The 26,297-nt window shown below is 38.7% G+C and overlaps 2 protein-coding genes across 2 annotated transcripts in view; both read left to right on the top strand.

Moving 5' to 3' along the window:
* Positions 1-23,604, top strand: part of LOC143040548 (SWI/SNF-related matrix-associated actin-dependent regulator of chromatin subfamily E member 1-like) — a 57,486-nt gene extending 33,882 nt beyond the window's left edge. Inside the window, exons 8-15 of the mRNA XM_076211628.1 lie at positions 1,807-1,882; positions 6,032-6,121; positions 20,148-20,255; positions 20,537-20,709; positions 21,325-21,432; positions 21,906-22,193; positions 23,271-23,313; positions 23,438-23,604. Coding sequence (XP_076067743.1) covers positions 1,807-1,882; positions 6,032-6,121; positions 20,148-20,255; positions 20,537-20,709; positions 21,325-21,432; positions 21,906-22,193; positions 23,271-23,313; positions 23,438-23,604 — 1,053 coding nt within the window. The remainder of the gene's footprint in view (positions 1-1,806; positions 1,883-6,031; positions 6,122-20,147; positions 20,256-20,536; positions 20,710-21,324; positions 21,433-21,905; positions 22,194-23,270; positions 23,314-23,437) is intronic.
* On the top strand, positions 10,496-12,739 carry LOC143040685 (uncharacterized). Its single transcript, XM_076211980.1, has 3 exons — positions 10,496-10,702; positions 11,043-11,160; positions 12,019-12,739. Exons 1-3 carry the CDS (start codon positions 10,627-10,629, stop codon positions 12,212-12,214), a joined length of 390 nt encoding a protein of 129 aa, XP_076068095.1. The 5' UTR covers positions 10,496-10,626; the 3' UTR covers positions 12,215-12,739.
* Positions 23,605-26,297: the final 2,693 nt, after the last annotated feature.

The raw sequence follows: 26,297 nt of genomic DNA, 5'->3' as shown, positions 1-26,297 counted from the left end.
TTGTAAGGGGGAAAGAGCCTTTGGTATATGTATATATATACTGCATATATGCCCATATGTGTGTACTGTATGCAGCATTTGAACATTATGTTTAATGCATTGTATATGTGGAAAATTATCATTTTTTATAATGGTTATTTTGCCACAGATACAATCACCAAATCTTGGCATTCTTCCCAAAATACCTGTTTCCTATAATAGTTTTCATTCCACCCTCACAAAAGAGGTAGCCAGCCAAAGCTACTATTCAGCCACCCTCCATCCATCCCACACCCTTCCCCATCCACTTTTAAAAGTCTCTTAGCTTCTTGTGGATGAAGGGCTATCCAAAGAGTTATTAGAGAAATACAATACAGTACAATAATGATAATTGTTGCCGTGGGTCTAATTGACTGGAAACCTGCAGTCACCGTGAACAACAGTCCTGAGGTCCTCTCACAAATCTGGGAGAAGAAGCTTCGCACTGTTAGTGTTATATGAATGTGGGAATCTATACACCAAGGGCTTTTTACTGGATACAATGGGGGTAGCCAAATCAAAAGGCAAGTACCCACTCCCACCCATTCTACTCCCATCTACCACTCTTGCCTCCCTCTCACCTTAGCATTTTTGTATATGTATATATATACATATATATATATATATATATATATATATATATATATATATATATATATGTATATATATATATATATACATATATATATATACATATACATAAACATATACATATATACACACACATGTACATATACAAAGGGCTTTTTCCCCCCCATACAAGAGAAGTAGCCCAAGTCAAAAGGCATAATTCCAATCCCACCCATTTCATCCCCATTCACCACTCCTCCCTACCTCCTTCTCATCTTGGCTCCTCCTGGATGACAGGTCATCCCTGCATCTTATTCATTGCCCTGGGTCAGAAGCAATACAACAAGACACAGCACATCCACAGCAAGGCCGGTTCATTTAATTGGCGAACCCCCACCCCACCCCTTGTCCTTTCATGCAGTAACATTGAAGATGGGGAGAAATCCCTTTGAGGCGCATCAAAATATCATTCACCTATAACTGCTCCTTAACCCCCCTTTTCATCCCCCTACCATATATGCATACCAAAATACCTTTTCCACCCTATACCTGTGCCATATCCATCCAAAACCCATTCATTGCAATTTCCATTATCCCATAGGCTAAGGGTCAACTTCCCATCCATACTTCCTGAGCAGTGCATCTTGACACAGCACTTCCACATTAGAATCTTACAGCCAAAGCTGGTGTAACTCGCTGCTTCATTATATGGTGACCCCAAGCTCATACATAGTTGATTTGCATGTATGAATCAAGGTTACCAAATAATATTTCAGATTTTGAATATATATAGATATGTCTATCAATCTATAGATAGACATGTGGAACATAATAGACAAAACAGTGGTGTGTGCAAAAACAATACATGAATTTAAGAGCAAATTACAGAGACGGGACACCAGAAGTGTAGCTCCCCTTCCTGTAAGATACAACTAGGTAAATACATACAAACCTTTTCTTTTTTTTTTTTCCTCTCCCAGTACCATTTTCCCTAACAAAACACAGTAGCCAGATTCATTTGAGAGAGTTCCTTTATTCATTTGTTGAGTTTTTTCTATGTTGTTATCCAAGAATATTTTATTAATTTGCTGCTTCTCGCACTTTGAATGACCTTAGCCACCCTTCTATTTAAAATGAATTCTTCTCACTTCTTTGCCTCCCCTCCCCAGTACTCTTCCTCCTAGGTACTACTTGTGTCTTGTCCATTTTGTCTTGCAGCTTGAATATGAGAAAGCAATGAAAACGTATCATGCTTCACCCAGCTATCAGGCGTATTTGAATGCAAAGAGCAAGGGTAAGTGTTTACACATTTTACAGATTACTTTTTATGGCTTTGGAGGTAAATTTAAAAGTAGACAGCTAGGCTTGACTGAACATGTGAATCCTATAAGAAAAAGCATGGCACACAGTTGGCCATTTAAGCATGCTCGGAGCAGTAGAGCTTTGGTCTACTCTGTGATGCTCTTTGGTGGGGTTTTATTCTGAGCCTTGCTTGCCTCTTCAGTCAGCTTTCTACTTACATGTACCTTATTTTGTATTTGATACTGCTAAAATGAAGGGAGATCATGAAGGAAATGACTTACGTCTTGTGTGTTATTTTATTTGAGCACAGTATCCGTGACACATGACATATTACATTTTTATTATATGTGGCTGTGAAGTACTTACTTTTGATGTTAGCTTAGGTATGATTTCAACAAATAACTGTTTGGAGGCCTAAAGATTACTAGCTTGTTTTGAGCAGCCATTTAACGTAAAAATTAACTGCATCTTAAAATATTTGCAATGTCGTGGTTGAAACTCGCAGATGCAGGTTTAGTCACAAGTATATCCTGATACTAGAGTGTGTACTTTAGCATGTGAGAATTGTAGATTTTTGTTTATTTATTTATTTTATTTTATTTATTTATTTTTTTAACTTTTAAGGTAAGTACATTTAACTTAGAAGTTCAGTACACATTGACCCTCTGGTGTTGTGCTATACAAACTTTTCTTTCATTAAACAGTTTTCTTTTGGTGGTGTTAGATTTAAGAATGAAAAACCTTCAAAAGTACCCTTGAGTTATATTTTTCTTTTCATGTAGAGGTCACTATATTGATAGAGCAATTCTTTGTCAGTAAGTTTGTGCAGTTTCTGGTCTACTTAGATATGTATACCATGACACTTTGAAAGTCTTGACTTTGTGATCTACCCTAAGATGAAGAAAACACAGGTAATACTCTCTCCTCTTTCTCTCATTTTGCCTCCTCTCTTTCCTACATTATATCCTCCCTTCCTTCCTCTCTTTTTTCCCCCACCTCCCCTCCCTTTGTTCCTCTCGTCTTTCGTCCTTTTCTTCCTATCCTTCCTTTCCTCTTCCTCACTCCCTCCATAACCTTCCCTTCCCTTCCTGTCCTCTCACTTCCCATCCCTTCCCTTCCCTTATTGTCCCCTCCCTTCTTTCCCCTTCCAATTTTTTCCCTATCTTTCCCCTGCCTTTCCATTCATCCCCTTTCATAACTTTTTTCCTTCTCTTCCTTCCCTTCCCTTTCCTTCCCTTACTTCTTTCTTTTATACCTACATTCTTTACATTCCTCCTTTCATCTTCATTTTTCTCCTCCCTCTATATCCTTCCTTTTCCCTCTCTTTTCCCCTGCCCCTTCTCCCCACCCCTTCTCCCCTCCCCTTCTCCCCTCCCCTTCTCCCCTCCCCTCTCCCTCTCCCCCTTCCCTTCTCCCCCTTCCCTTCTCCCCCTTCCCTTCTCCCCTCTTCCCTTCCCCCCTCTTCCCTTCCCTTCCCCTCCCCTCCCTTCCCCTCCCCTCCCTTCCCCTCCCTTCCCCTCCCCTCCCTTCCCTTCCCTTCCCTTCCCCTCCCTTCCCTTCCCCTCCCCTCCCCTCCCTTCCCTCACCTTCTCCTTCCCCTTCCCCTTCCCCTTCCTCTCTTCTCTCTCTCTCTCTCTCTCTCTCTCTCTCTCTCTCTCTCTCTCTCTCTCTCTCTCTCTCTCTCTCTCTCTCTCTCTCTCTCTCTATCTCTCTCTCTCTCTCTACTGAGTATACCTATGCACTGGTGTCTAATGTTTACTGAATTATTGTTAAGAAATAGTGTCATATTTTTATATGTTGGTGTATTTATTTTTCATTAAATGTCCTTTCTAAAGTGAGCAAATCTACCATTAGGAAATATGTGCCTTAGTTTCACATCAGTATGGATGTGGATTTTGAAAAAGAATAAAGTTTCCAAGCTGTTTCAGTTTGTAGTTTTGGGTTTTGTAAGACGTTCTGGCTTTCTATCGCTCCACATCATTTTCTTGCTGGGAAATTTGCCGTTTCTTGTCAGCGTGTGATAAAATTGGCCCTGGATCTCTCTTGCCGTAGACCCATGCCCCTGAGGAATGTAGCCATGGCTGACTCACAGGTTACTCAGGACAGGAAATATTTAATGAATCTCCTGAAATGAGTAAATGTTGCCCAGATATGATATGCTCCATGTCGTCTGTGTGATAATTGGATCTGGGGCATATCACGGCAGGTGCCATGCTGATTATCTGTTTTTTGCTGAAGATGATCTGTGCATGGTCAGACCACTGGTGTCAGGGAACGTTTTCTTTTATATGTTTATGTCTGTGGAATATCTGATATATAGCCATTAACATACAAGTTTCTACTTGTGTATCTTTAACAATGATTGGTAAGGTGGGATGTCAGTCAGTAAGTCTGTTGCCCCAGGTTACACTTGCAAGAAGGGTCAATAATGGTACTGAAATTGGTTTTAGGGGTAGGCCTGATGTTTTGTATACAAATGGTGAACAAGCTGAATAAACCAGGCTAAAAGGGCATTTGGTGGCTCTATCAAATTATGTAATAGTCTGTTATGGGGACAGCAACAGTTGTGATGTGGCTTGTTCGGATAACCGTAGAAACACACATCATAATAATTACTTTATGCATAGAGTTTTGTGCATGAGGAATGAAAATGTGACCTTTCTAAAAAGATTTTACTACATAATTTACCCTCATTGCAAACAGTTTTCTCGGAGATTTTATGTTGTTGGGAGAATGTGGTGAAACACTGAAAATGCATTACAATGGTATCCTCAAGAATAAAAGTTTTGTTTAGTAGGGAAACTAGTACCATCTTCCCCCATCATTTTTGATAATGAAATAGATGCACAGTTACAAACAAGTTAGTGGCCACCTTCTACTTGGGGAACAGTAGGAAGACGAGGAGAGAGAGAGAGTTCAGTTGTTGGCTCTCTTTGTGTGAGAAAGTGATGGAAAGTGTCTGGAGACGAAGAATGTGGTGAAGGTGTTGATATACATTGAAGATAAGCAGCACATGCACTTGACTACATCTATTCATTCTCTATTCCCACTTCCCTTTTCTCTTTCACTGTATTCCATTCCTCACTCAGTTTTGTTTGGTATCATTTTTGGAACATAAGATTTTCCTTAGTGTGAAGTTGTTCATGAGTATTTAATGAAAACTTAGACCAGATATTTTTGAAGGTAGAATACTGAAAACAGAGTGATGAATCAGCAGGCACTTAACATGAAAATTAATCTGGTTTGATTTCTGAACTGGCTTTAAAGTAACAAGTTTGTTCTCGAGCCAAATCCTTGTTTCAATTTGTAGTCTTTCAATACACAAAATAAGCATTTTACTAGTGCATATTCATGTGATGTAAGGTGCATGAAAAAGTAATTTTTTTTTATCCCAGCTGATTTAGGCCGTAATCATTGGTGCACTAGTGACTGAAAGTACGGATTATTATTTGCTGTTAGAATTAAAATTAGAATATCAAACCATTTAATTTTACTGTTTATCTTGATATTGTGTTTATAAGATACAGTTAAGTAGGTGTTAGTATAAGAGTATACTATATTTTAACTTACTAGTAAGTTCCATGTCGATTATTTCTGCCATCATTTATGAAAGTTTTGTATTTAATATTTATTCATTCATACTACTGTTTGAAAGTGCCTAGAGCTTCACTAATAACTACAAAGAACTCATGCAAATGTTGGAAGAAAACTGAAACAATGGAAATTAGGTTTGCACTAAAGTGGATGACATGAGGGATGTGTATTATGTCAGCTTGGATTAACAACTGCTGCCTTGGTAATGCAACTCAGTGACGGCATACTGTTGGGTTGGTCACTAGGTGATGATGTCACATTTGTTCCATTAACTGCAAATTTGAGGCCAGAATTTGGGATACATTAATGTTTACAAAAAAGAGGCTGCACAAACATGACCCTCAGGCCTCAACTAGTGCCAGACCTACAAATCGAAATTAAATTTTGTTAAATGGACTTAGCCACAAATCCTCTTAGCATGTGAGCTAGTAAGTGAAAGAAAGTTTGTGATGGATGTGAAGAGGGTGGTCCATGGTTAACAAAGATAGACATACGGCCCAAAGTGATAAAAGTATAGCCGATGCTATTAATGCCGTCTTTCCTCTAGTTGCAAGCAGTGATAAGTGCAAGAGACAGTTTAACCCATTGCCAAAGGATGTTCAAGAGCCACCATCTAAGAGACCTAATTGTGTAACAGGTTAGTATATGTCAGCATGATTGATAGTTCCGTTCTGTAATCCACCAGTAATTAAAAGCTAAGAGCATAAAAGGAAACAATTGAGAATGTAAAGTCTAGGTGGTTAGGAACCTAGAAATGATACTGAGTAACCTGTTATTGGCAAGTGAGGGTAGAAATGTTACTGTAGGGAAAAACGAGCAAAGGTGTGTACTGTAAAAACAGAGAGGGGTGGGAGGGGGGGGGAGAAAACTGCCGTTACTTTGCCCATGGGTGTTGTAGAAGGTGACCAAATGACATAGAATGAGGGGAGTAAGGATTCCCTTCAGTATTTTTTTTTATGAAAAGTTGGCATAAGAGGGTCTGGGAGGGGGACCCCCAAACAGAACCCAAACAATTGGGTCATTGAATGTGCAATGTCATCAAAGGTAATGTAGGTGAAAGTGAAATTGAGATGGAAGATATGGATATTTATCTGCCTATATCTCTTGGTATGTAGGTATAGATAGACAAATTAATACCAGTATCTCCCATCCCAATTTCACATCTACCTACATTATCTTTGAGAAAACCCTTTGATAAAACCTCTTTCCAATCCACCATACACTTCTCTATCTCATCACTTAGCAACAATGCCACTCCTTCTGTCCTTGCCCTCTCACCAGTCCAGACACCCTACCCACCCACCCACCACATTCCTAAACTCACCCTGCCCCTTCAGTTTCAATTCATTGAAAACTAACACACCTTCTCACCTCGTGTACTACCAGTCCCTTTTTGCTGTCATCCATTTACATTCAATGATCCAATTGTTAGGGTTATGCTTTGCATCCCCCTCCCAGACCCTAGCCCTTGACATTTCATAGAAGGATAGTGAGAAAAATAAGATGTGGGAAGTGTTTTGAATTTATTTAAACGAGTTTGTAGAGTTCTGATAGAAACATAAATGTGCTGTTGTGTGATATTAATGATAATAGATAAGTCAGCCTAGTAGGGAGGAATGAGGTGGCAGGAAATATAATGGAGAAATACCAAGATATGTAAAAAAGGTAAATGATGGTAGTGTATACAGTGTTTCACAAGAGGATGAGCCATAAGTATACATGGGCCAAGGTGATGGGTGGGATGGTAATTGAGGTGTTTTTGGACTATGTATTAGTGTTCAGAATGAAAATTGGAAGAGTTCTGGATGTTAATGTCTTTAGGGGAGAAGGTATTGAATTAAGATGACAAAAATTCTTGTGATAGGAGAAAAACGGTAAAAGAGATATGCCTGGGTTGGGTTGTCTTTTGGAGCATGACAAAGGGAATAGCTTTAGTGGAATGGTGTCGGTTATTGTGACAATGTGTGCCAGTAGCAAGGAAATGTACTGATGGACTGAAGGAGTGTATATATAGTTCTATTATGCAACAAGATTACATTCTTTTGGCAACAGTGAGAAGGAAAGTCATTTTTACCAGTGAAGTTGTTTATCAATTTAGGTTGAACACTTCCACTTTACTGGGGGTTTGAGTAAAAGCAGCAACAACTGCAACAGCACTGTAGGAGAGAGGCCAAACGCAGAGTATGGGATACAATATATTGGATCCCATACTCTGCGTTTGGCTTCTCTCCCCTACAGTATTGGGGTTTCCCCAGTACCAAGTGAAATTCCTAATAGTAGCCAGAATAAAGGTACAAGTCATTATCAGGAGTGAAAGGGTGAAATTATGCATCCACAGTCTGGTTTCTCATGATAGAGAACATCTAAATATCTTAAATAAACCATATTCTGAAAGAAAAAAGCTTCCCAATTGAGTAGTATCTACCCCATCCACAGTAACCATTGGAGCATGTGGAGCCTGAAAACAGGAGGCACAAGCAGAAATCCATTGTACCTCAATACCAACCACACACACCAACACCAAAACCTTATGTGAGACTCTTAGACTTCCCAATACTCCTGTCAGACTTGGCTAGAATAAATGACCCCACACTTGTGGCTAAGTCAGACAAGGTCTTGGGGCAGCTAGTGGTGTTGTTTGGGACAAAATCTGAGATGAGAAAGCGGAGAGTAAGGAGATGAGGTGTACAAGGGAGAAGGGTGGTTGTGTGTTGGGGTTTGAAATAGATTCCAGAGTAAGGGAAACAAGTAAAAATTTTGGGAGTGGAAAGAATGAATGAAGAAATATTAGCAAAAGAATTGTGGAAAGTATAGTTGGATAGAATGAACTCGAAGGGTGACTGAGGATGAAGTAGATGGATGGGGTGAAAGGGGCTTTGAGTAAGGGGAATGTCCATTGAGCAAGGAAGGGAGAAGGCAAGGGATAGTGCTGAGTGGAGGATGGCTGTTCATGGATATTATTTTGATGCAGCTTGAAAGGATTTCTCCCCATCGTCTCTATTTTCTGCATGAGGGAGGTTCATTGAGTAATTAAAGTGGCCCTGCTGTGGATGTGCTGTGTCTCGCAGCATTGGTCCTGACCCAGACAGTGGGCAGGAGACCAGGATGACCCTTCGTCTACAAGGAGCTGAGACACAAGGGAAACAATGGTGGATAGGAGTGGGTGTGCACCTTGACTTAAAAGGGGATGATAGTGGTGCTGCCTAGACGGTCTCGCCAAGCAATCCCAGGGAAAGAAAGATAGATAGGAAGGTGTCCTGAGAATTGAGTATCTGGAGATGAATATAAAGAGAAGACTATATGAAGGCGTGATTGTGCCCATGACACTTTATGGGGCAGAGAGGGAGGCAAGAAGAAGACAAGTGTGTTTGAGATGAAGGATTTAAAAAGTATGGTGAGAGTTATGAGGATGGATAGTGTGAAGTGAGGTAAGGTGGAAAACATGGATGGAAAGAGAGCTGGCAAATAATGTTGATGGAAGATAATTGGGATGGTTTGTAGGTATTATGATTCTTATTATTATTTTTTATTCATTGTTTTCGTTTGCTACTTTAACTTAAGATTATAGGTGGGGTGAAACGAGGCTGTGATGAATGGGTTTGTAGTAAGGGCATACTACATTAAATTTCCTCTTTCAAAGAGTCCTCTATCAGTACCATCTAAGCCCTTCCAGAGAGAGGGGTTCATGATATAAAATTGAATCTCTGAATCATATATGTTATTATGATGATGAAGACAATGACCAAGGTAACATTTGACTTGCCAAAAAAGGGTCAATATTTTCCACATATACATACATATACCAAAGGCATTTTCCCCCTTACAAGGGAGGTAGCCAAAAAACAAAGGCATAAAATCCACTCTCATCCATTCCATCCCCTACATACTCCACTCCCATTCACCACCCTCCCTCCCTCCCTTCCTTCCTCTTATTTTGGCTACTCCTGGATGATGGGTCATCTCCATCTTGCCCACTGCCCTGGGTCAGAAGTAGTGTCACAAGACACAGCACATCCACAGCAAGGCTGCTTCATTAAAATAGCAACCCCCCCCCCCTCTCAGTCCCTTCATGCAGAAAAAGAGAAGATGGGGAGAAATCTCTTTGGGCTGCGTCAAAATATTTTTCACACATACTCCCTCACCCCCCATCCCTCACCCACTTCCTTTCATGCATCACAGCATCATCCATACACAGCCATTCTCCATTCACCCCTATCTTCTGTCTTCTCCCGTCCTTCCTAAACACACATTCCCCCCTTTCCCAATGCCCCTTTTACCCCATCCATCCATCTCATCCTTGGTCGCCCCCTCATGTTCATTCCTTCTACCTCTGCCTTCCACACCTTTTTTACTAATATTTCTTCGCTCATTCTTTCCATGTGTCTAAACCATCCCAATACTCTTTCATTAACCCTAACTCTCAACTCCCTTTCCACCCCCATACCTCTCCTCACCTCCTCATTTCTCACTCTATCCAGCCTAGTAACCCCTACCATACTTCTCAAACACCTCATCGTAAACACATTCAAACTCCTCTCTTCATCTCTTATGTTCCATGTTTTTGCCCCATACAGTTCTGTTGGCACAATCACTCCTTCAAACAATCTCCTCTTAGCATCCATTCCCAAATGCCTATTTCTCATTACACTTTTTAATCCCACAAGGCATTTACTCGCTTCTCTCAATATACACTCTACCTCCACTCCTCCATTTCCTGCTACATTTGCACCCAAGTATCTAAAACTATCCACTTCCTCCAGTCTCTCTCCCTTTATACTGGCTCCATATGAATTAGCATTTTTTTTTTTCCCATCATCTTCGATGTAAGTGGCAGATGCACACTTTCCAACCCAACCAGGATATCATTTAATCAACTAAAATTGCGCTCTAACTAAAGAAAGCCAGAACTTGGTGATACTGTAGATTAGGGCAATTTCCTACAAGGAAAGGACAAGTCCGTGCAATTGAGCAGTCTAAACCTGGAAGTTTCATGGTTACCACATCAACACAGAGTAAGAAATTTACATGAAGAGTGGACACCATTTGAAAGCTGTTCGCAATTTGAAAACTTGATGAAGTGCAGGATTGAAGAAGAGCGGCAGATAGATCTAGCAAGGAACATCAAATTAATTATCTTGGGATATGCTTGCTTTGCCCTGCAACGTGAGCAGTATTCCCACAGCATTCAAAAGGAATCATTCCAGGTTTAATTTTACAGGTTAGTTTATAACATTCTCTGCATAATGGAACAGATTAACCCTTTCACTGCATTTTACAACTTCAACATTTTTTAAGCCACCACAAGGCAATTTCATTCACTGAAGTGGAAGAGTTAAACCATCTCATTTGATATATTTACTGGGTTGTAAGACTTGTACCTTTATTCTAAATACCATCTGGAAGACTTATTCAGTTGAGGGAAACCCGGGTGCAGCGAAAGGGTCTGATTAAATGTGTTTATAGTGATTCACATATCTTCATCTATTTTGCTCATATATTTAGTGCATGTCAATACACGGAAAAAAATTAATTTTGATCATTTCATGTTTAATGAGCAGAGAAAGATGGAGATAAGCCAGTGGAACTTGAAACAGAAGACCCTGATTTGTCGAAGCATGATAATATTGATTATGGAGACAGTGTTGCAGTTCATATGAGAAAATACCAAGAGGAAAGGTATGGCTAGAATCTATGACTGTATTTAATATATATAGCAATGTAGATTATATATAATTGCTACCTCCCTTGTAAGGGGGGAAAAGCCTTTGGTATATGTATGTATGCATATATGTTTACCAAAGGATCTTTTTCCTCTAATAAGGGGATGGCTAAATCAAAGCATACACTCACCTACACCCATACAAAATCCTATTTGTTGTCTCTGCAGTCTTTGGATGAAAGATAGAGAATGGATGAAATAAGGTCATAAATAGATGAGGAAATGATGTTCCTCTAAAAGATTTCTCATGGTCAACTATATAATTCACAAGTGGATGGAGGGTGGGGATTACCATGTAATCAAGCAGTAAGAAAGAGGATGTCGTGTGTGTGTGTGTGTGTGTGCATGCATGAATGAATACCCCCCTCCCCCCTGTTTTGGATCACGTGTTGGACTCATGATCACCAGCTATTACCCTCCTTGATGAGAGCTCAGAGTTCATAAATGGTTAATGCTGTGATGTTATACACCCAGCACCTTTCCCACCTGACCTGGAATGCCAGCTCATAGGGCAGAGATGCTGAATTTTCAGCCTTAGGTGCAATTCAAACTTGGATCACAGAATTAGCAGTTGAGAATGGTACCACTGCACAGTTTAGTCGATTTAGGCATGTGTGTGGGTGTGTAAATGAGAGTAACTACCAGGAAAACCCAGCCAATTAAGCAGAACACTTCCATACAATTACATCTTCACTGTTTATTGCAGTATATACTATTATTTGCACAAAAAGTAGCTAGTAATCACAGTGGCCAGTGATGAGGCCACATTTTCTTCAGTAACTGATGTTAGACAAATGTATGTGCAATTCTTACAGGTTTCTGCCCAATCCCAGTGTCCCATTGAACCCTAGAGAATTAAGCCAATCATGGAGGGCAAGTGAATTTAATCCTAGAAGAGAAAAAATGATTGAGGAAACTTTAATTTCAATGAAGGAAGCTTGGGATGCACAAAGGGACCTCTACAAGGTCCAGAAGGAATATTATATTTTGAAAATCAAACAATTAAAATAGAAAATATGAAAATATGTGGTTTTTATTACCCTTGTATATAAAGGTGAACATTGTTTTAGTTCGTAATTTATGTACATATTTATATGTGCATGCAGTAATGGGTATTAATTGCACGAGATGTATGCAGTCAGTGTATAAGGATTTTGTGAACAGAGTCATGTAAAGTTCTTTTATGACTGGAAGGTAATCTACACTCAAAAAGGAATACTGATCACTTTTATATTTACTCTTCCTACTTCCTATTATCCTCCCTAAATCTCTCACATACCATCCCCATCCACCATATTTTTTACTGATTACCCTGGGGGCAGGGGACAAGAATGTAGCCAACATAGCATTTTCTCTTTCATCCTATGAGTAGGGTAGCTAGGCCAGGCCACACATCACACATGCTTTTGTCATAAAAATTCGTAATGCTATACATTTACTTCTGATAATTTGTAGGGCTATCATGATTATATTTTACCACAGTCAGAGATCTCAGAAGGGAAAGGACAGAATATTTTAGTCTGAATTATTCTTTAATGGCTGCTTTGAATTGTGGGTGCTAATGTGCCTCTCCATTATATATATATATATACACACACACATACATATATCAAAGGCTTTTCCCCCTTACAAGGGAGGTAGCCAAAAAACAAAGGGATAAAAACCACTCCCACCCATTCCATTCCCTACATACTCCACTTCCCTCTACCCTTCCCTCCCTTTTATCTTGGCACCTCCTGGATGATGGGTCATCCCTGCATCTTGTCCACTGCCCTGTGCCTCTACATTTTATATTTATATATATATTAGTGTCGCACATATTGAGATTTAGATCTGGGTTGTGAACTGACCAGTCAGTTGTTAATGATACTTGAGCCATTACGCTTTGGAGTTTGAGCTAGGGCACTTTCTTCGTAAAGAAGTTTCATATCGGTGTGTTCAAAACTATCAGGAAGGTACATTGATCATCCACAGGGCAGGGGATAGGGATTACCCTTCATCTATGCGGAGCTAACATGATAGAGAAGCGAGGATGGTGGATGAGAGTGGGTGCGTGCGTTGACTGGCTACCTCCCTTATAAGGTGAGGAAGAAGCCCTTGGTATATAGGTGGTAGACATTGATCATATTATGGTAGTGTTTCATAAAGACAAAAAAAGCAAATTAAAATTATTGTTTTTGTGGTCATCTTCATGATAGTTTCAAATGCACTGGCATGAAAGCTTTTCCTTCCATCAGATGATCAGATATTCTGCAGCACCTTTGGAGTAAGTTTTGGACGTTACTACAGTACTGCTCATTTGATTACTATGCCAGAAATCACTGGCCCATGCATAGTACTAGGGGTGTGCCGATTAATTGGATTGACACTTTTTTGGTGAATCAGCATCGGCAAGAATCGGCACTTTTGGTGAATCAGCATTGGCGAGAATCTGCATTCTTTTTTAGAATTTGATTCGGCATCGGCAATATTTTGCCGACGCTGATGGTGATGCTTTTAAAATAACAGTACAAGCCAGAGTAAATGTTAGAGCAAATTATATCAATTCTTAATTTAATTTTTGTATTTCTTATATGAGATTAAACTAAAAATAATATATATATTTTTTTGAAATAGCAAAGTTTCTACAACATGAATTAAGCGAGAGTAATATAGGAGTAAATCATCCGTGTGTCAGTGTCAATTTTACCCTCTTAAAAGTGCGAAAAATGGGCGGACGGATTTACTACCACTTATTCTGCAGCAATTTATAACCAAACAAATTTAAAGATTTTTTTTATGTATTTTGACAAGTAAATATATAACAATACATTTTTATACATTTTGGCTTAATAGTTCTGTTATTCAAAAATAAAATTTTTGTACATAGACTTTAGCTTAAAAATTGCTAAATTAAAAACATCTAGCATCTTTGGTAGTATCACATGTATTTTATTAGCGTTTTGAAAGTTTATATTAAGGTTTATTTTGTTTAGTAAGTTGTTCATCAACAACATAATAAAAACGATTAATTTTTTTTATGCATTTATGTATTGTTTTAGAGATTATGTACTACTGGCTTATAGAATAAAACCATGAATTAATTATGTTTAGTGATGCTGGTTTAAAAATATATGTAAACAAGAATTTTTTATGGAAACAAGTACATAATGAAAAGTAGATACATAATAAAGTAGTAAAAAAGTAGCCCAATCTGGCATGTATGAATCTGCATAGATTATAAAGCAAGTAAAAATCATAGTTCAATTACTTTATATAATTACGGTATATCAGTTTTAATATAAAGTAGAATTGGCATCAGCAACTAAAAGTAAATAGGACTGCATCGGCAATTAATGGTAAATCAGCATCGGCAAAAAAATGGAATTGGCACACCCCTACATAGTACATCTTTTTCATACAGTGTATAGATGTTTACTTAATAACATTTTCTCTGCTTTTGATCCTTGCACACCACACTTGTTACTTGATCTGCTGGCTCATCCTGTACTTGAGCATTCAGATTTCCCAACACTTTCATATTCCGTCCAATTCTGTTCACAATTTTGTTAAAGTCGCTCCAAATTCTTTCACTTCACTTTTCTCATTGCCAGGGCTATATACTCTGAACCCATCCTAACCTATTCTCAGTTTTGCCTAAATAAACCTTAAAGGGCCATTTACACAGTCAAACAGTTTGACAAACCCAGTTTGTCAGACAAGTGTTTGAAGTGATGTTTGACCATGTGAATGGGGTATTTGGTCATCAAACACGTTTGTTGAACATGTTTGACAACCAAATACCCCATTCACATGGTCAAACATCATTTCAAACACTTGTTTGACAAACCGGGTTTGTCAATCAGTTTGACCGTCTAAATGCCCCTTAACACTTCTATTCACACTACATCTCAATATTCGCCAACAGTACCCCCGCTTCTCTATGCTCTTCCTCTATGGTTGAACACCTTAGCAATCACATTCCCAAATTTGCCCCTGCCTTTCCCTTTCAGTTTGTTTTCATTCAGTGCTAATACATCCATGGTCTCACCAACATGCTACCATTCTTTAGTTTACTCACTTGTTTTGCCTCCACTCACATTTAAAGACCCAATCAAAGGTGATCGGAGAAAATGGCAGTAAGGTGATTCCCAGTCTCCACATTTTATCCATGTATTGGAACACATTGGTGGGATTCTAGTTCCCATCAGCACAGACAGATAGGAAAAAGTAAATGTGGAAACTTAGGGTTGTAAATGAGGGATTTAAGGGGTACAGCTAAAAGAAGGAACAGCAAAAGTTGTTTAAGAAAAAGAATTGTATTCCTGATATAAAAGATGTGTGACTGGTCTGCAGCAGTGCTACTGAAGTTCCTTATGTATTGACTTCATAGTAACTAAATTATGCAGTCAGCACCTGAATATGATACATATATGAAGTGCTTTATCCTTATTACAGGGGAGATAGCCAAAGTAAAAAAAATATATAAAAAGACCTAAAATTCCTCAAGGCCACAGGTCCAGCAAGAGAGATCTAGGACAACAGGTTGATGAACTAAGTTTTTCTAAACAAAGCATGTCTTACCTTTGGTGGAACAAAGCTCTACAAAATCAAGTGATTTATGGGCAGAACTAGACGTTGGCTGATTTCTTAAAGGTTGCAAGAGAGAACCAGGGCAACAGATTGAATATTGTTAGGATGGCAATCTCGTGTGTGAAATCTGGATTGTGTGGTATGTTTTTCTATAGCCTGTGGAGATATGTTTTTACTATTGTTATGGATTCATCCTAAAAGGGTAACTTTTATATCTATGTTTTCTAAACATCTTTCAGTATCTCCTGTATATTCCATTTCATGGGTGGTTTACATTTTTTCTGCAAATTTGTTGGCGGTCAGAGGGGTTTCTTGTTCCTTGTGGATAGATTTCAGGGCAAGCTCATTAAAATGTGTAGGAAAGTTGCTTGGTGGTTGTTTTGGAGGGGAGGGATCGTCTTTTGAGGAGATCACTGAAGTTCATTATGTTTAGGTTGAGAGTTGGTCTAAGACTTCATTTTCTCATTGATTAGTTGACAGGATATGTAGAGGGAGTTTTATCAAAATCTTTGTCTATGTCTATTGGTACCTTTACTCTCCCATCTGGAGGCAGTTTTTTATCAAGGCCCTCCAGTATTTGTTGTGTGGTGTTTGTTAACAGTGTGCTGGTGGAATGGCCATCTTTGAATTCATGTTGATATCAAGAAGTGGGTAAATATGACGCTCACATTAGACAACTATAAATCAAAGAACCCAACGGGCACAATAAATGGCCAGTTCTACCTCTGGATTAAAAACTCTAAAATTCGGGACCTTACTTTCAATATGCATATGTCCTTCATCCCACAAATCAAAGACGTACTAAGATATGTAACAAACACTGTTTGCCTAGCAGAAAGAAATATCACATTGTACAAGCAAATTTTAGAACTATATTTGATTATATCTCCACAGTACAGTTCCTAACAATCAAGAAATGGCCGACAAACAACACAAAACTTTAAGAAAAATAACTCTAAAATCACCCCAGTAGAACATGCACACAAGAAACCAAAATAGTCTTCCTAGAACAACTCATGAAAATGATGGGCACACAGTTCTACGTAATCATGTTACCCAAAGTATCTCGTCCATGAGACCCATGGTTCATAGGTAATCAGCAGCAGCCACCAGATTGACCCAGAAGTCAATCAAGGAAGAAATATTGTGCTTCTGAGTACAGCAGGATGTGACAATGAGACTAGGTGTTCAGTGTCCCGTATGTGATAGTTGCATCTGGAGCAGGCCCATTCTTTGTCAGTATTGTTTTAGTGCTGGGTGGTGACCCGAACATACTTGCACTAATGTGGTTCTTGTTTCTCTTTGGAGAGATTTTTTGTGGGGCTTATGTGTGGAGGGGTTAGGAGTCGAATTTGGCGATTGTTCTTGAATTGTTTATTTTGTAATCTGAATGTGGGTGTGTTGTGTAGCCAAGCTCGGTACCCCAACAAACCCCAGACATAACCCCACAGAAAAATCCCTATCAAGAGAAGTAAGAATCATACTGGCATGCTTGCATGGATGCCATTCAGCATTAAAACAGCATCAGCACAGAATAGATCATGGAATCAAACTGCCCTAGATGGAACCATCACACAGAAGACACTGCACACCTCATTTTACAATGCTCCATACTAACAATCCCTTGAGAACAACACACTATTTCTTTGAGTAACCTATGAGCTTGCAAGTTACCTGGCCATGGCCACTGGACTGTTGGTAGAATCACTACCTCATGCAAAATTACGATTGCATTCATCCCCATTTTTCCTATATCTCGGAACATTTCATTTCACCCAGAAATTGACTAGCTTCCTTTACTAAAATTCACCACTATATCCACTCTGTTCACTCCCACATCAACCACACGGGGTACTGAACATCTAATATTACAGTATCCCACACCAACAATGCATAGAGCAGTGGTTCCCAAACTTTTTTTGGCTGTGACCCAAATCCAGATCTGGTGAAGATGTGGCGACCCAAGCATTATTAAAAAGCAATTTCGAAAGTCTTCTTTTATTGAAAACACAAGTGTAGGGAAGCTTTTGATTGAAATTATTTTTTTTTTGTAACAAGGTCTTGCGACCCATAGTTTGGGAATTGCTGGCATAGAGACTAGATAACTGCATTGTCAACAAATGCCCAAGATGTAACACTTCACCCCATACTATTCAACACGTCATGGAAGACTGCAATATACATAATCACACATGCAAACAACACAACATGCACTCCATAAAGGATTTGTGGGAAAACCCAGTTTCGGCCATGGCATTCCTTGGGGAGACGGAACTGCTTGGACACACAGTCTAGGGAATAACAACAACAATGCATAGACATAAACACAATATATCTTTCCTAAGTGACTTTAGTGCTAACCAGAGGCTGTTGCTGGTCTTGTATAATAGCGACCAGGGACAATGGATTGACTGATTGGTCACACATACTTCAAAAGTCGCTACCTAATTAGGCCTTGCCCATCATGCTTACATTCAACTGGTCACCATCATTCTTTGTACATTTTGTTACATTACTTTTGCCCACATTCTCTGGTAACTTTTGGATACTCGCCCAAACTCAGTTACTAACTGCTTCAATCTCTTGTCAGGATGTCCCATAAGCACAATATCAACTACAACAGTTTTTTTTTTTTTTTTTTTTTTTTTTTGTCAAACCTCCATCTAGCACTCAGAATTTTTACCCCCCTTTATTACACCATCCATGCACACAACTTACAAATAGCACACAGCCCAGATGTCCTACATATACCTCAAACCCTTCTCCCGACCTTCACAAAACATACACTACTAACTTTTGTCTTGCTTCAACAGACTTCATTCTATGGCATATATTTGTAACATGCTCCACAAAGCTTCTGTTGGCTCTATTATACACCAATGTCCAAGACAGCCAAAAAACATCCATAGCTTTTCCTAAGTTCTCCTTAATAACAGTCTCCCCATAAACACCTTACCAACACACTCTTATTCTCCTAAACCTACACTGCTCTTCTTTAAACCTGAGACGAAATGGACATATAAAATGAAAGCTGGACTGTCAGCAATATTTGACCATGCAATATCCAAATTATCTGTAATTTTTATTTGGTTCCTTTCCTTTGCCTGTTTCTGTATTTGATGTTTGTTACTAGTTTCAGCTTGTGAAATCTTATTAACTATGTGAAAGTTAAGATCACATTTGATTATTGTTTGATATTTAAAATGTATTTGGGCCTCAGAGGGTCAGAATGTTATTCTTTTTGATATGTAGATTGTTCTTACAAAAATGTAGTTGTAAACATTAAACTGCACAAAGAGCGAATTCATACACATAGGTGTTACACTAGTGTTATTATGTTTTGCTCAGTTTAGTTATTGTTCCGAGGATTTTTTTGTGCATTGCAGCCACTCTTGGTTCTCAGCATCAACCCATTTTGGTTACACAGCAGTCCTTAGAATGCATAAAAGTTGCCATTTAATTTTTTGACCTCATTGATGAGTGTACTGGTCTGTGTGAAAATGGATTGATTAGTTGATGGCCATGTGTTTGGTCATTCTCCCCACTCTGTGTGCCTTGGCATAGAAGTTAGGACAAGTGCATTGTTGCTTGTAGGCTTTCTCCGTAGGGTGCACCTGGCTTCAGTGATGTCTTGACAATCTGGATTAGTTGTAATTAGTAGAGTGAGACTTAAATTTAGGTGCTTGTAAAAGGAGAATAGGAAATTAATATTTTAGAAAATACATGAAGCCTGCTTTGAATATCAGCACTCAGCTGTGGCAGTTATAAGGGAACACTTTAATATTCTTACCTTGTCAATCAGCAAATGAATCCAGCTCGGCCAACCAGTTTAGTGAACATGCAGAGCACTGTCCTTAGACCAGAAAGGGTTGATGTTGGATTGTTCTCAACATACAATGTGCACATGCAGCAATGCCGTTCATTTTCAAGATAGGTTTTCATCGGTAAGCAAGAAAGACTTGCATTACCATAATTTATTTTTCCCCATGAAAACACTAAAATGTTGATATCCTCTACATGCTAACCTGGACTTTATTGTATGATTTGTAAGTTGTTCCACTGTATCTGTGCCTTTATGGGATTCATGTTCCCTTAGTTCAGATTGCCACTTATAGTAATTAGATCAGTTTAGAGATTATTAGTCTTCATTTCTTGAATAAAATGAGAGGAAGACCAAAGACATGTTTGTAAAAAGTAATTCTGCATTGCACATTGAAGGACTCATGTTACTAGAGGTGCACACTTTGTATAAATGTAAACTGCACACACACATTATTTGCCTTTGCATAGAAAACTGCAGGCATGTGTGTGCTCAAGCTTTAATGGACTGAAACAAATAAACTGTCTCTGTAATACTTAGCCTTCAAAACAGGTGTGGCAGCAACAGAGGAGAAGGAAACTTTAGACAGGTCTTCAGGCTCGGCAGCTAGTACCAAAGTGGATCGGCGCATTGATATACAACCAGCAGAAGATGAAGAAGGTATGTTGCTCTAACTATACATCAGTTTCCTTATTTTCTCTGTGCTGAATGAGGAAACAGTGAATGCAAAAACTATACGAATATTTAAGATCAAATTGGATGCTGAAAGATATAAAAATAGGTCACTACGAGCATAGCTCGCTTCCCGTAAAATACAGTTAGGTAAATACACACACTATATTAAAGAATATCATCAGTATGTGACTGATAGGCTTGTGATACAGTACTAATAATACTATGTTTGACTCAAAAGTATGTATTAATAATTGTGTGTGCAACAGATTATGATGATGGCTTAAATGTGAAGCATGTATCCCATGCCCGGTATATGAGGAACCATCGTCTGATCAATGAGATCTTCTCTGATACTGTTGTGCCTGATGTCCGATCAGTGGTGACCAGTCAGCGTCTCACAGTCCTGAAGCGACAGGTGCAGTCTTTGACAATGCATCAGGTAAGATTGTGTGATGTGGAGGGAGGAATTGGCTTTAGTATAAAAATGTGTGCCAATCATTTTCATGTGCTGTTCTGCGGGGAAGACCTTAGTGTTTTTTGGGTTTTTCTAAACTTGACATTCACTCTTCACATCTGCCACCCTTATATTTTAAATCTCTGCTTAATACAGTACCTACATTTCCACTGTATTCATCCCCAGATCATTATTTCTCAAAGAATTGTTCATTCTACCTTTGCTTTTACAGTTCACCTCCACAACAACTCTTCTGTTCATTGCCTCGTACTACCCCAAATACTCAAAATTTTGTTCTTCCTGAAGCCTCATCCTTCATATTCTCATTTAACATGCCACCATCATTTTCTCATACATCTCGCTCTTACTTTTACCTACATGCACTTGTAACTTTCTTTTTTCAGTTAACCCTTTCAATCTCTGTCGCCTGTTGCTTCAATCTCCTCAGAATTAGAATGAAAGGTGATTTGGTTTAATGTCACAAATTCCCCCCTATCGGGAGGCTTGAATGAAAGGTAAAATGAAGATTATATTTAGCATTAGGTGTTAGTTACTAAAAATTGAAAAATAGGTTGTAATCATGATCATTATTTTTTATAGAAAAAGCTTGAAGCTGAACTGCAACAAATAGAAGAAAAATTTGAGGCCAAGAAACGGAAGTTTATGGAAGCAGGTGGGCTCTTCCAGGGAGAACTAAGAAAAGTTAAGGTAAATAACTTTTGTATGGGGGTTCAGTTTTCATAATATTTTTCATAGCAAGCTGATCTAGCCAGGCCAGTAGTTCTCTTGAATTTCATGTTGCACAAACATGATTATTTTAATAAATATATTTTTATTTACTATGTTATTTTCTTGACGGATTTGTTGTTATAATTTCCATATAAAATTGTAATTCATGTCATAATTTGGAGTTGTTAGAGGGTAGTCCCCACCTCCACTCTAACCTTCCATTAAATGTAAATAAATATATGAATATGTAAATTAGTTAATTAATTTGTCAACATAAATTGGCCATGTTTTCATTGTCTCTCTTTACTACTGTTTCTCTTTGTTTTTGTTTTTTTCTGCTTTGTCTCTTCCTCTCTTTCCCACTCTCTCTCTCTCTCTCTCTCTCTCTCCTCTCTCTCTCTCTATTTATAAGAAGCATTTCTTCACGGTACTCATTGATTTCCCTTTTTTAGTTAACAGCCCCTAAGTTGGACGAGACTTCTTTTGGTTTGATGGTGGAAAGACAGAAGGAGCAAATTCGGCGAGAAACGGAGGAGAGACAGCGGTCAACACAAGGACACTTACCCCAGAATATGTCCAACTCCACGAACCCATCAATCCCAGGAACTAATCCCCCCGGAGGTCTCAAAGAAGATAGCAATGACGCTACAGGACCCGCACCCCAGAACACTGCCACTTTTGTAGAAAACACACCTTCACCAGCTCCTCCCTCCGCAACAGGACCCGGACAGGAATCTCAGGTCAGTTGAAAATTGGAGACACCATTCCATACTTCCAAAGTGAGGTTTTTTGTCATCTTATTTTTCACTTTAGATAGCTCCTCGTCTTGTATCTCTATTACTTTGAAGCTACAAAATGACCCGGAGTAAAAGACTGTGACCTTAGTATTTCAACTATTTTCATGCAGTTGGTAAAGCTAATTTCATGTAATGTATTTTTCTTAGATAATGTACAATTATAGGAGTCAACTTTCTGAATAATGTACAATTCATGCCATCCTTTTGAGATGTCATTTGTTATACAACAATGTAAATTCACTCTTTGAACTATTTCACAGCCTACTGAAGGGAAGATCTCTGTTTTCTTGTGTAGGTGAAATGTTGAAACTCTAAGCACCATATTAATGTTAAAAAAATTCTTTGTAACAAAGTTACAAGCAGATTTCAGTCAGCGGTGCAAGTATAATCAAATGTGAATCTATTCCCTCATTGTCACATTTGTATGAAGCAAATAATTGTCTTTAGTTAGCCAATTGGTAATTGCCTAGCTTTTGGTTTGCTAGTTCCTTTTCCACCTGGCAGAAGAAAATTGTATACTCTTATCTTCATTTACTACATTATTTTCTCTACACTATCAGGGATTATGTTATGAGGATTTTTTTCCGTTGCATGGTTGTCTTTCTGGTAAAAACCTCAACATTTCCTTTCAGAATATACCTCTGCACTAGTTCTGTTTTTTGTGTATTTTTCTATAAAGTTTATTTTTTTTTCTCATGCCTTCATGTAGATGTTGCAGTCTGTAAAAAATTCAAATAAAGAAGTAGATCTCTCTTGTGTTTAACCTTTATTCCTTTTCTTCAAACATGTAGCCCATTTGGGAGTGTAGAGTTTGGGTGGTGGATCTCTGTAGATCTTCTATGCTAAGTCTCCTAAATCACTTCCTTAAAATCTGTCCTTACTTCTTGTGCTTTCACAGAACAGGCTACTTTTTTGCTTAGTACCTTTAGTATGGAGTAACATTAGTTTAATATTGCAAAATGAGTTTATAAAAACAAGTTCATAATTGGAATTGGTGTGTTTAACCTTGACATTTCCCAGGCCAATGGACCAGCCACTGAATCTGAGGAAGCAGAGAATTCAGGTAATTTCCATGCACTAGCTAACATAAATATATATATATATATATATGAATATAACTGCAGTTACTTTTGATATTATTTAGTATAGCACTGTATGGCTGTATCGCTTTTTTATTTTGTGTTCAGAAAATATGGAGGGAGGTACAGATTCGTCAACCCCAAGAAATGGGCCTTCAAGTGCTGTTCCTGTTGGTGCCGTTTCTAGTGCTGCAACCACAACAGATAACCAGTCCCCGTGCATCTGCCCCTTCATGGAGGCCAGAATAGGCCAAAAATGGATTTGTAGTTATTAAGTCTGACAGCTGACAGGACAATGGCTGTTGCATAGAGGAGCTAAGGAGAAAATAGAAGCATGGATTTTCTTGGAACCATTTGAAGAAACTATAAAGAAAAAAAAAAAAAAAAAAAATAAATTTTACTATTTCATTACATGTTAGTTGTGGTTAATTTATAACAATAAAACTGATAAAAAAAACAAAAACCAAGAAATTTGAAGTTTCACTTCCTTTCCTGTTACCTCCAATACACTGGGTCCTTTGTATATGATAACATGAAATTAGATTAATCTTGAAAGAGTATTATGTGATAGAAATTTATGGTTTTATTTGGACAACAGAGCTAAAATGAGAAGTGGAAACAAAGGAGGTGGGTGGAGGTAGAGGATGCTTAGCCTTTACTTTGGCTACCCTCATATACAAGGGGGGAAGAAGGCTGTATTGATAAAATGTGGACAAAAGGAAAGAGATGAGATACAATGAGTGAAGCCTGATGCCGGAGGATGGTTGAACATAATTGGACAAAGGGTTCAGAAGACAGGAAGAGCTTTACTCAAGAATGTAGGGGTTTAGCGGTCGCAGTGAAGTGTTTGGAAGCCACTGGATGTAAAGGTGAAGCTAATAATAATAAAAATAAATAAATAAATAAATAAATGCCCTGGGTTTGAATCAAAAAGTAGTTTTGAGGAAACCAGTACCTTAGGGATGAAATGTACAAGGGTTGTATAATAATAAATAAAATAACTAGGGCAGCAATTTGAGAGCAATTTAATGAATGTATACTGATGGCAAGGAAGTCAAAATATTGTGAAAACAAAATGTGGCAGATGTCCGAGTAAAGTTGGTGGAAGGAGCTGTGACACATAGGTCAAAGGTGTGTTTGAGGTTTGTTGCAGTGGTTAAGTGGTTAATGGCAGATAGATAAAAAAGGAAATATTTGTCACAAAGGTGAGAAACGGAAGTAGAGAAACGGAAGTAGATGTGAACTTTTAGCAGGAAGACCAAGAATGAGATGAGGTGAAAGGGGACTTTGAGTACATGAAAACTATTTGCAGGGCAAGTGTAAGTTGTGTTGCAAAAGGCCAGGCCAGAATGGAGAGAAGATTGGAATGGACCAAGAAAGAAAGGAGCTAATGGGATGTTCTCATCTGCTGCGCATAAATTTCAGAGTTGAATGGGTAATGTGGGTACACATGATAAACTGTAGGGGATAACACAGGTGGGGGATAAAAACAGTTTTTAGATGTGAAAGTAGTCTGTGCCTCATTGCATTGCCCCCTGACCCTAAATAATGGCACAGAGGACAAGAGTTAACCCATATTTACCATGAGGTTGCTGAGATGGGTGAAGGGTTGTTAAATGGGTAGTTTATGTATGATATATCAACAGCTATTGTTGGCGGCGACAGGACATTAAGTGGGAGGTGAATAAATGTCTATGGGACACGAACTCCATGAGTGTTGCTCCATTTTTATAGGGAGTAATTGCAGAGCAAGTGTAGGGTTTAGGGCATGGAGAAAGGAAAGTGGATTGTAGCAAGATGGAGTTCTTGGGGGAGGAAGTGGGGGTATATTTGAGCTTTAGTGGATTTAGAGTATGTATGATGAGACATGTGGATGTATGGGATGGGAGGAAAGAAGGAAAGAGTGAGGGTAGGAGGATGAAGGGGGAGAGTATTTGAAGGAAACGAAGAATTTTTTTTTTTAATTATTTTTTTATTCATTTAGTGAAGGAATAGGATAGAAAATTGAGATGAAGGAAGAATGTAGTAATGAGACGAGGAGAGAGAGAAGGATAACAGGAGAACGAAGAGGAGAGTCGACGAGAGGCTGATTGTAACGGATAGCGGGGTAGGGAGGGAGCCGAGGAAGATTATGGGAGAAGAGAGGAGGGGGGGATGGATGGAGAAGGGAGCGATGGAAAAGTGGAGCTATTGGACTTAACGAGAAAGGATTGAATGTATGCAGGAAAGGGAGGAATGGTAGGGAGTTGGACGTATGACGTGAAGAGAGAGATGGGGAGAAGGAAGCAAGAGATAGAAAGAGAGAGAGAGAATAGAGAGGAAGAGGCCTACTGAGGGTGGATAAGGGTGGATTTGTGCAATGATGCAAAAGATATGAATAAATGGTTGTTAAATGACTGATGAATATAAACTGGCAACCTGAAAGGATTTCCTTTGCTTCTATATTCCTTAACCACTTCAGTATGAGTCAAGTTCTTGTACACAGCATATGGCTGCCAAATAAAACAATGAATCAACACTTACATGCATTATAAAAAAATATAATGTCACGGTGCTGTGAATTAATCTCACTCTTTTATTCTGATTAATAATGAACACAGAAAAACGTGATCAAACCAGTTTACAGAATACTTGGGTAACTACCATGTACAACTAACAAAAAAATATAATAAAGATGCCGTATGCTGGCACCATCATGTACACTCGATTTTTTGGCCTACAAGATGCCAACAGAAGGCGTCATCCATACTGAAATGGTTAATTGGAACTGGGAAGTGCTACGTAATGAAGCAATGGGTGGTAAACCAGACATGATCAGTCCAGTGCCCCAACTTGGTGGAGGTGCAGCTTCCATGCACAATGTTACCTTTGCCCCCAAGCAATATGGGCAGGAGACAGGGGTTGACCCTTCGTCCATAAAGAAATAAAGAGGGAGAGGGGACAATGAATGGGTTTTGGGACCCTTCCG

The sequence above is a fragment of the Oratosquilla oratoria genome, chromosome 29 (genome assembly GCF_046742065.1).
Source record: "Oratosquilla oratoria isolate Oo_2021 chromosome 29, ASM4674206v1, whole genome shotgun sequence".
NCBI lineage: Eukaryota > Metazoa > Arthropoda > Malacostraca > Stomatopoda > Squillidae > Oratosquilla > Oratosquilla oratoria.
Note: the sequence above shows the minus strand (reverse complement) of the source record. Positions and strands in the feature narration are given on the sequence as shown.